The sequence below is a fragment of the Apaloderma vittatum genome, unplaced genomic scaffold (assembly GCF_000703405.1).
Source record: "Apaloderma vittatum isolate BGI_N311 unplaced genomic scaffold, ASM70340v1 scaffold16005, whole genome shotgun sequence".
Classification (NCBI taxonomy): Eukaryota; Metazoa; Chordata; class Aves; order Trogoniformes; family Trogonidae; genus Apaloderma; species Apaloderma vittatum.
The window spans coordinates 42,089-53,212 of NW_009717789.1; the positions used below are offsets into that span (position 1 = coordinate 42,089).

Here is an 11,124-nt window from a genome sequence, read left to right on the forward strand (position 1 = left end):
GTCCTTTAAAAGCAAGGGGAGGTCTAAAAGAGCAACCTTGTGTTGAAAAGCAACGTGATAAATAGACATTTTGTATGTCACAAATTCGCCATGGACAGCATTAGAATTCCATATAAAATTCACACTGGAATTTGAAATAATGCCACTTCAGCAGCACATACTGGTTGAAAATTCCCCATTTATGAGAGGCATTTAAGAGATGACATGAAATACAGATTTACCACTATGGCTTATCTAAATATTGGGGGGGGGTGTTATGTGTGTGTAAGAAAAAAAAGGAATAATCCATGTACCTGATTATTCAGCTGATTAAAAATATATTAAGATAAATTGAGATCTTAGAAACGTAGAAGAACAAAACTGAAAACCTGGTGGAATTGATGACTCCAGCTATAAGCAAACCAGTTTTTAATTTGACAGGTCATTATGGAAAAAGAAACTATAGTAGCCCTTAACGTTTAAATAAATTAAGCCTGTTCCCTCTATACAGGCTAGTTTGTATCAACATATCTTTCATCAGTGAGTGCCTTTGAAAAAGGTTATATTTGGTTCTGAGTCACAGAAGACTAGGTTTTGATAGTATCGCATTTGTTAGAAACACCAGGAGCAGATAAGAAGTCCTTTTAGTGATGCTGACTCCTCAAAAACCTGTAAACACATGACAGCTTAGATCACAAACTGACAATGGTAATAAAGCACAGGAATATTATGTGCAAACTCTAGCTGCCATAAGTTACAAGTTTATGTTATTGCTCATTTAAACTGTAACAACGTGTTAACAGGTTGCTGACTAGCTGGAAAGCCTGAAAGGAACTAAATGCCCTCCAAAAATTGTAATACAGTTGAAAGGATATTGACAAAAAAGGTGTTAGTACCTTTCTGAGTCTAAGATGACCCCACCTTTCTTTATCACTACCTTGATATCGTCCAGGGGTAGAACCAAGCAGATACACTCTGCAGAAATTAAAAAACAACACCAAGTTATTCGCAGCTCTGGAGCATCCTGGTTTGCAACATATTAAGATGTTTAAGTAGAACCTATCAGCAAGGTTGAAAATAGAAGTGCAACCAAAAATATTTAATCTTTTACCCTTAAGATTCACAATATAAAGAAAACAGTATAATTTAATAACATCCTATATGGCTGTTATGCACCATCATGCTGTTCTACAGCATAGACAAGAACTGCATCTCCTTCTGTGTGAAAAAAACACAGAACACGGGTGTTGGCAAAGAATGCAAATAACTTGTTTGGCACAGAACTGGGCATGTAACTGAACAAAGCCAATCTACCGCTACATCCAAATCAGCGAGTTCAGGTAAGAGACTTCACCTGAGCACTTAATAGTTCAGATGCAAAGCACAACTTTTTCAACTGTCTTCCTAATAATGGTTTAGTAACCTGTTTGACTTAGACCTGAAAACAGAGACCCACCCAGAGTCATAACAAACAGTTGCTTTAAAAGCTACTCCTTACTGCCTCTCCTGCCTACCTCTGTCCATGAATGAATGTCCCCTGAGTATTTTATATGGCAAAGAACTGATCTCCCCATCCGAAGCAGTGACTCTTGCCTAACTTGTGCATAAACTCACATCAGCTGAGGCTCAACCAACCTGCTCAAGCAAGGAGGAACAGCTGAGGCTGTTAGGTCACCTGACTATAAAGGTACATACTTCTTTCTTTTACCCTCTCCAGTCTTGTAGGACTTCACATACAGAAAAAGGCACGTTTTGTTTACATATTAAACCAGACAAGGTTTCAGTTTCTATTTCCACCACTGTTAATGACCTTTTTCAGCTTTTCTTTACAACAAATTTTTGTCAGCTTATAAAACTCTTGTTAAGCAGCCAAGGAGATTCACAATTTCTGAAGTAAATACCATATTTCAGTAAAAATGCAAGATGCATCTCTTAAAAATAACTTAAGCATCCTGAATTATTTTAAGTAAGATCAGCAACGTGATCTTAGAGAACACTGTTTGAAGACAAAGTACATTAGCATTTCACATAACTTTGCCTACCAGACACAATCCATGCCTGTAACAGGCAAAATTCAACACATAGGTATATAGATTGAACTCCACCTTATAACTACAGAAGCTTATTCTTAGTAAAATTCTCATTGCAACAACCTTTGCTTGTATGACCTCTCTTAAACCCAATACAGTGCAGGTTTTTTTCCGCTGGTAGTTTCATCAGAGCAAATATTTAAGCCAGACTGAATTAAATGAAACTCTGTGTCCCTATTACTTATAGCTACCTTCTGTCAAATTATTGCTGATGCACCTTTTTATCATTCTTTTAAAATGTATGCTTATAAAACCAGAAGTTGGTCAATTCAACATAATCTGTATAAAACACATTTTAAAAAAACTGTCTAAAGTTAAGACTCATGTTTGAATACCAATGTCTGGAAAAAGTAAGCTTACAAAACAAATCCATTGTCTAATAGATCCTAACATACAAGTTTAATTTGTTGGAAAAAAACCACCATACAACTTACTATAACACATGAGATAACATACCTTGTCTCTGACAAATCATGTTCTTGAATCAGATCTATCCATTCCTTGAGGGCAGGAGAATTATAAGCCATCAAGTAACTTACTAGGTCAGATTTAAAATTAGTTTCAGATTCACCAGAACTAGCTGCTCCTTGAGGTAGCCTTGGATATAAAGGGCTTAGCCATATTCTGAAAACAAAGTCACAAAAACAAGGACACCACACATTAACACATGGGTTTATTAAGTGATTAAAGCACATCTGAAGTTTCTAAGCAAACAAGACAGGTTTACTGTGACACTAACTATGAAGTAACTTGCCTTTACTTTAAAATTACAGAATCATCAAGTCTTATACTCAATATCGTAATTTAATACTTCCAAATGAAAACAATCTCAACACTCTTATTCATGTATATGTTTACAGTTTTCACCACTGTTAAAGCAGGCTCAGACTTGACCAACCAGAAGTCCTTTCATCAAGACTTTCCATATGAATAGAACACTGCAACACATCCTGCAAAGCTATGGGTTTGCTAAGGCTATAGAAAAACACCAATGACAGCATCTGAAAGTTCTGCACAGTTTGAAGAGTAGCCCACAAGGGCAACTTGCCCCCCTAGAACTTCTATCAGAATAAAGTGGTAGGTATACATGGAAAACATCTAGCATTTCTTTCCAGTCACATTGTTGTAGCCGCAGAAGCCAAAGTTTCTGCATTACTGCATTATCAACTTTATGTGCTGAAAGGAGGAAAGCATTAAAATAAACATATACCTGCTAAAGTTTGTTGCTTACCCCTGAGTTTTCTGGTGCCAATCTTCAGCAATAAGATTAGATGTATGTATCACAACTCGAAGACCTTCTTCATATAACAATAACATCATTTTCCTTAAAAATAAGAGAAAAACATAAATACTTCATCTATTTCAAGTATATCGAGAACAGGGGAAAAATAACAATTCCCTGAAATGCACCAAGATAAATACTTTTACAAGATTTGTTCTGCACAGTTCAAAAACTTATATCCCAATCCACATGCCTAATAAACTCCCATGGTAGTCATTAGACTGTCCCTATATATTTTGTCAGCAGCTACCTTGTGCAACTAACTTCCCAGAGCAAAAATGAATACTTGCAGAACACCTTTCGTATTTGTTATGTTCTTCAGATAAACTTATTCCTTTACAAATCAAAAAAAATAAGTAAACTAAGAAGACTGAAAGGGCTTTTCTTATAACTCAATTTATTAAAACCTAGTTCTTTTCTTTCTGACAATTTTTAAAATAAATGAAAATATGAAGACAACTAACCACTAGGATGGCAAAAAAAGCTGTTTATCTACCATAAATCTAAACTCATACTATAGCACAAAGGAGTTTTAAAACTAGGAGTAACTGAGTTAAAAATAAAAGTATTTTTTGCAGAGTGATCAAAATTCTCATACAAGTTTTCAGTAGTTGTTTAAAGACAACATATCCATTTGATCCTAAAGGATGAGAGGGTTTCCATAGAAACCAATGATCAAAAATGAAAACTGTAAAACAGTTATTTTCGTTGCTGTCCAGTGAAGAGAGAACGCTAGGCAAATAATATCAGGCTCAAATTCAGACAATGATCTATTCAGTAATTTCAGCTTTCAATGTTAGAGTTCAGGAAGCTCACATTCAAGTATCCTCACTTTTTTTTCCTGTGCTTACTGCAGTTTATGCAGTATGCAAGAACCTCTAACTATAAAAGTTCCCCACATCTGAACTATGCCTTGGCCGAAGCACAAATTGAGTTGACAGTAAAATAAGAACTTTACAGCAAAATCAAGTGCAAGATTAATGCATATAAAAGTGATAACTGACCAAAACACTACTACCTCAAAAAGAAAAATAAATCACTGACATGTAATTTAGGTTTTACACCATAGAACAGGAATGACTTTAATGTAAGTCTTTATTTTGATACAGTAAAAACCATTAAGTTTGTCTTTGAACAAAATTGTTTCACTATCCACCAAGATCTGATTTACTGGTGTGCTATCCACTTGGGTTCCATCTGCAGTGCAACACGCATTCAGAAACACCTTACCCAGAACAACCCTTGAAAATATATGGTTAAAGAATTGCAACGTTTAACATCACTATCACTTATTTATCCCTAAGTATGATGGAAGAAAAAATTTAAAGCTGAGCATACAGAGGTACAGAGAATGAGAACTGCTGCTTAAACTGCTTAAGTGAAAATAAGCTAAAGCTTCAAAAATTATCACTTTGGAAAAAATCCCTCAATTTCTTCTATGTCTTTCATTAAACTTGAGAGAAAAGCAAGACCAATTTTAAAAATGCTGATTTCTTTCCTTTATTTGCATATTATTCTCCAAAAAGACAGTGAGGAGGTCAGTATGTTTTCTAGCAGAAATACAGATGAACGTTAAACGGGTATTTCAGATCAATGTTTTAACAATTAACACAGAAGGATTAATTGATTAAAAATTACTAAGTGCTCTGAAACCAAAGATTTTTGCTATGAGACATAAGCTTGGATCTGTTCTTATCTGTAGCTATCAATTTAAAATTAAACTTTGTAACATCTCAAATTAAAGTGGTTTTTCCTTTGAGAAGAGCCCAAAATTCAGCAATTGTTTACAGACCCTCCATGTTAATTGTGAAAACTGAGCAGTAAATTAGTGTTGTGTCTGACCTGTCAATGACTGATCAAGTCTGCATTACAGTTTTAGTACTAAGGCATGAATTAAGAGGCAGGACCTGCAGTTCACTGACTTCAATTGTCTAATTTGCACATCTCTCATCTCCTTAAGAGCTGATTTGTTTCCTTAAACTAGAACAATCTGATCATCTCTAAATACAAAATAATTAAGACTCAGTAATTTCTATGAAACCCCGTTTTACAGCTTTTAAAACAGCTTGCAGATAAATGAAACAGATAAACATAGAACATGGAAGATACTGCTCTAGAATTTCAAAAATATACATTAGGCCTTCAGAATTAAGCTTCCACAGTTAGTCATAATTCATCTTCTATCATATAAATACTTTAAGACCCTAGACACAAGTTAGTAGCCCAATTATGGTAACTGCATGGACCAACTCTGTGGTCATCTTTAGAAGTGGAGCTTTCTGCTTCACAGGTGTTACTTACGTATGGTGAGTTCCAAATGCAATATCCAGTTTAGCCTACAAAATTAAAGAGTTTATAATTAAAAATTCCTATGGTACTTATGCAATAAAGTTAAAGGAGGAGAGGTACTTCTTCATTTTGCTTTGATTCTATGATTCTATGATTTCACTGCTCTCTAGTGGACAGATCAGAAAATACATATTCTTTCCCTTCAACACCTTGAAAGAGTACTATGTAATTTCTAGAAGTTAGACATTAAATGCCAATGCAACTCTTTGCCAAGACTGCTTCAGCAAAATTTCTGGTCTCTTACCAGCAGTATTTTCAGAAACAGTCAGCTTGGCAGAAAAGGACCTGAGGTTCCCACTGGACACCAAGTTGAACAGGAGCCAGCAATATTCCCATGCAGCAATGTGACCGTGTCCTGGGCTGTACTGGGGGGTCACTGCCAGCAGGTCAAAGGATGTGATCCTTCCCCTCTAATTCAGTAATGATGAGGCCACACCTGCAGTACTGGATCCATTTCTGGGCTCACCAGTACAGGACATACTGCAGAGTTTGATGAAGGGCCACCTAGACAAGTAAGGGACTGGAGCATCTCTCCTGTGAAGAAATGCTGAGAGAGCTGGGACTATTCAACCTGGAGAAGAGAAAGCTCACAGGAGATCTGAGCAGTGCATATAAACACCTGAAGGGAGAGCGCATGTGCCGGGAAATGTGCTCATAGCAATTTCAGCAGTATTATGGAGACTATCTGTAACGGTATTTACTTGCGTAAAACATATTTGGACAAGTAACTCTTTAACAAAATTTAAGACTACAATGTCACCAGGACTAAGTTCTGCACTTTATACAAAAAGTACTTCTTTTTCAGCCACTGCAATAACTGGAGTGTAAAATGTTAGTGGAGAGGGTGTGCAGTTCTTCTGTGAGCCCCGTATCATTTTTGTGGGCAACCATTCCATGCAAACCTTCTGTGGGTGTGTCTACCATCACCACAGAAGGCCAGGAACACAGTTGTCATGTTCCCACAGTCCTGGTAAGTATAATTCCTTAAAGGATAATAATAAAATCTTGACTTCCCAAGTAAAGTATGTGTATTTTTATCCATAACAAGATTTTGAGTGCAACAGATGGCTAAATTTCAACCAAAGGATGATACAAATGCTAATTACCTGGCAAAAACTAATGTTCTCATAAGGGCGTGCTTGTGCAATCAGTTCAGCTTTGGATTCTCTCTTTTCACCATGAACTATCAACAATGGCTTCTTCCTTAAATAAATGGAGATAAAGATTAAAAACTTCAAGTAAATTAATAATCAGTCTAAACTACTCCTTCATTTAGCTATGACTTCTGGTGCCTAAATCTGATAGCCCAGCAGGAAGATGAAGCTAAAATCTATATGCCTTATTAACTAACTCAAAAAAGCAGTAACTACTGTAGCACCTCTAAGAGCAAGAACCTAGAAAACTTCTTTTTGAGGGGGGGGAAGGAAAATAGGAAAAACAGAGAAAATAAGACAGAAACTAGTAATACAAGACCTTGTAAAGAATTCTTGTCTGTGTAGCTAGAAACAGACAAAGAAAAGCTCTCAAAAGTACTGATGTACACAGTGTGGATCTAAGATAACTTAATAATTGTTAGCTTACAGAGAAGGTGGGAAGAATAAGAAGGAAAAGGAGAGGGCTAGGTCTACTCTGGCAGTAGCTTTGTGTTCACTTTCTAACACGCTGTTCCATTGCATTTCCAGTAAAAAGCAAAAAAAAAAAAAAGAGAAAAAACACATCATAATACACTCAGTTCATCTGAAGTAGGCTGCAATTATCAGAAAGGAATTTAAAGCATATGAACTGCTTTCATGACAATATCCAGCAACTCCAACCACATCATATCTATGATGCCTTTCTTACATTCCCTCCTTTCCCTTGCACTACCCTGCTCTTGGCAGGGTACTGTACAGCAAAAAGCTTCTTATTACATCTTGACATCATTTACCACATTGTCATTGTGGCCCACAAGGGGACCTCCTAAGTGTTGATTAATAAAAATCAGAAAACAGCCATACTGAACTCTGGCCGTTTAACTGTCTAGACAAGAAGCACAAAATCAAAACAGAACTACAATTGTCAAATAAGCACACAGGGAAGACCAATAGTCTACACAATCACAATTGGTAACAATAATTTACACCTGCAGATAAGTGTTTCTCACTTATAACAGGAATTTGCATTAACGGAATGAATTGAAAACTGTATAATTTCATTTTTATAAAATAAACATACCTGAATTCTTGCGGATACTGTCTTACAAGCCATCCCACATCTATACAGTAGTTAAACTTACATATGAGAAAAACAAAACAGACTCATTAAAAAGAAAAAGCAGTTTGTCAGAACAATAAACTACAGCAAAAAAACTTCCTCCATAAAGTCATTATTCAATACCACTTACGTCATACCCAGTGTGTTTTAACAAACGTGTATTTCTGAATTCCACATGTTTACATGTCTCTTAACAATTCAAGAATTCAAGTTATTCAAAAGCATGTATTAGGGTTCATAAAATTTAACATGCAGGAAAAAAAAATCATATACACATAATGCAAAAAGTTTGGTTCAAGAACCATCTCTTTGACCTGTGTTTATACCATAAACAAAAAAAAAAAGTTTCTACTGAATAACAAAAATATCATTCCTAGAATGAAAGGCTTTTTTTCTCCTAGAGAAATAATTCATATACAAAAATGAATGTTTTCAGTTGCACTTTTCCCCAAAAGAGGAGAGGCCAATCATACAATTGCCTGAACTCTAAGCAGAACACAGGACAATTTTAATATTTCAGTATGTTATAAAGCTGAAAACATTTTAGAGTTCCCTCTGTTTTAACACAGTTTCCAGCTAGTATCAGCTATTTGGCACAAAAATCAATCACCAAAGTTTAAGGCTAATAAAGTGAAATAAGCAAATAAAATCAATTTGGCAAAGAGTAAACTCACCTGGGCAGAAGATACTAGAGTCCCAAAAAGAGGAGACAAAATATCTATTAAAAAACATTAAAGCATAATTAAGTAAAAAAAAAAAAAGGCTTAAGTAAACATTTCACACCTTGAACAGTTCAGTAACTACCACAAGTGTTCACAGACTTAGTTTAACAGACATATTTGCAATTAAGTTTACTGTTCTGAATATTCAAGTCACTGATTCACCTGTGAAACCCTTACAGTCCCATGTTTATAAAAAGCATTAATCATCTCAAAGTAGAAATTTTAAAAACTTGTTAGGAGAAAGACCAAGATCATATGGAGAATGGGCCATTGAACTACTCTCTTCCCTATAAAATCATAGAATGGTTTGGGTAGGAAGGGACCTTAAAGATCACCCAGTTACAACCCCCTGTCATGGGCAGGAACATCTCCCACTAGCCCAGGTTGCTCAAAGCCCCATCCAGCCTGGCCTGAACACTTCCAGGGAGGGGGTTTCACAACTTCTCTGGGCAACCTGTTCCAGTGTCTCACCGTGGCAGTGTAGAAGCAGTAAGGGCACATGTAGTTAATGCTTAAAGACTTAATCTATTGCAGACTGGTTGTAGGACATACGTAGCTTTGGTTCACTCATGGTAACACAGAAAAATATTCCATCTGAGGATTTATAAACATGAATAACTGAAGCAGGATAGCAATTTGAAAATAAATGCTACAAATACCTTCTAGGAGAAGGAAAATATTTTATGCCCTATCTCGACAGAAATCTGGTTTTGCAAGTTAAACAAAAAACTCAACCCCTACACCAGCTCAACTAATTACCCAGCACAACAACTACTCCTAAGAGAGAACAGGCCAAAAGCCACAACAAATTCACGAAGCAGATAAAGACATATAGCAGTGAAGCAACTGAGGTCTCTGACCCCAGGCTGCCATCAATAACCAATGCTCACAGGGAGCACATGAGGTTAAGGAAAAGCTACAACCTAATTGTATAGGTCGTCAGCCATTTGTTCTCCTTCAAGGAACTACATTTTTTTTCTGTCTCATTTTACTTATTTCTGTGCATAAATCTCTTATTAATGCTTGTTTCTGATTCTGTCACATGATGCATGAGATTTCACTTCTGAATGAGATGTTTACAGCCACACAGAGCTCGTCTTCCTTACATCAAACTACACAGCATTCCTGAAGCATCAGTATCATACACCAAAGACTTCACTTCATCTTGATTCATGCTTAGTTCTAACTGAACCCCAGCCACAGAACTTCAGAAGTACTATCTCACATTGCATCAAGTAATAGTGAATTACTCAGTCCAAACCACTCATATGCATGAAGACAAAGCAAACAACAGGGAGGATGGTTAGGCACCAAAGAAAAGCATCCCTTTAAGGGGCACAAAAGCAAGTAGCTTTCCTCAGATTAACTCACAGCAAAAACAGCAGTAAGAAGCACCATATGATATACCTTGGCTAAACGCACATTAGGTTTACGCAGTATAATTCAGAAGTAATAACATAATCCGTACCAGCATATTATTGCTTTACACACTATATTTCCAAATAGAAAGGTGTAGATAACAGAACCAATTCCTATAATTCCTAACACATTTAGAATATGAAGCCTCAGCTACACCAAGGAATGCATGCATTTAAAAACACCCACAAATTAAAGATAAGAATTCTCTTGCAAATCAAGTGTCCCAAAAGCCCACTGCTGCAGCAGCAGCTTCTTCACCTTTTATGTGCAGGGCTCCAGAATTATAGCTCTGTTCAATTCCTCTGACTTTAGTGAGAAAAAACCTGAAGGGATTCCCTCCATTTAATAAGTCCCAGGTATCTTGGGCTTCACTGTGTGTTTCATTATACTCCTCTGCTTTCTGGTTCTCTAGATCATCATCTTTGTGAGGATTCAGAGGACGTTCTTCGGGTGCATCATTTTTTTCTTCTTTCAGTGCTTCTTTGTGGACGTGCTTTTCCTGATCTTCAGGCTCTTCATCACTACTAGAAAGACACCAGCCTGAGCCTTCCTGGCTAGTTCTCTGTTTTGCTGCTGGAGATACTTGTGTAGAAAAGCTTTTATCACCGAGCTTCAGGGGAGAAGCTTTTCTTTTGTGAGCAGCTTTCCTAGCTTCAGAGCACGGATACTGTGGCCCGCTTGTTTTGCCACGTGCAGCTTCCAACAGTGCAGAGGTACATGGTTTGTCACTGTCTGAATTCTCTTCAGTACTTTCATCACTGCTAGACACCGTCCATTTCCCGTGGGCTCCTTCCTGAAGCATGTTCCTAGGGTGGGAAAGAAAACGCCAAACAAAGTTTGTGCATTTTTGCTACGCTCAAGTCTGTGTTCCTCCCTAGTTTGCATTTGCCTGTTAAAAGGGAACTTTGCCTTCTGTATTCTGCAGAACCACCACGTAACTTTAGACCCGGGAAAATGTCACGGCACACGAAGTGACTTATTTATTTCTAGAAGCAAACCTGCATTTGTTTCAGGAAACAAAGGAACGCGT

At 36.7% G+C, this 11,124-nt stretch overlaps 1 protein-coding gene across 1 annotated transcript in view; it reads right to left on the reverse strand.

The window, feature by feature from the left end:
- The window catches only part of TDP1 (tyrosyl-DNA phosphodiesterase 1), a 44,600-nt gene extending 33,704 nt beyond the window's left edge, over window positions 1–10,896 (reverse strand). The window contains exons 1-8 of the mRNA XM_009870039.1: window positions 10,353–10,896; window positions 8,628–8,671; window positions 7,915–7,970; window positions 6,807–6,903; window positions 5,653–5,687; window positions 3,301–3,393; window positions 2,526–2,693; window positions 876–954 (exon numbers count right to left, since the gene is read on the reverse strand). Of these exons, the coding sequence (XP_009868341.1) occupies window positions 876–954; window positions 2,526–2,693; window positions 3,301–3,393; window positions 5,653–5,687; window positions 6,807–6,903; window positions 7,915–7,970; window positions 8,628–8,671; window positions 10,353–10,896 (1,116 nt within the window). The remainder of the gene's footprint in view (window positions 1–875; window positions 955–2,525; window positions 2,694–3,300; window positions 3,394–5,652; window positions 5,688–6,806; window positions 6,904–7,914; window positions 7,971–8,627; window positions 8,672–10,352) is intronic.
- Between the last annotated feature and the right edge of the window lie 228 nt (window positions 10,897–11,124).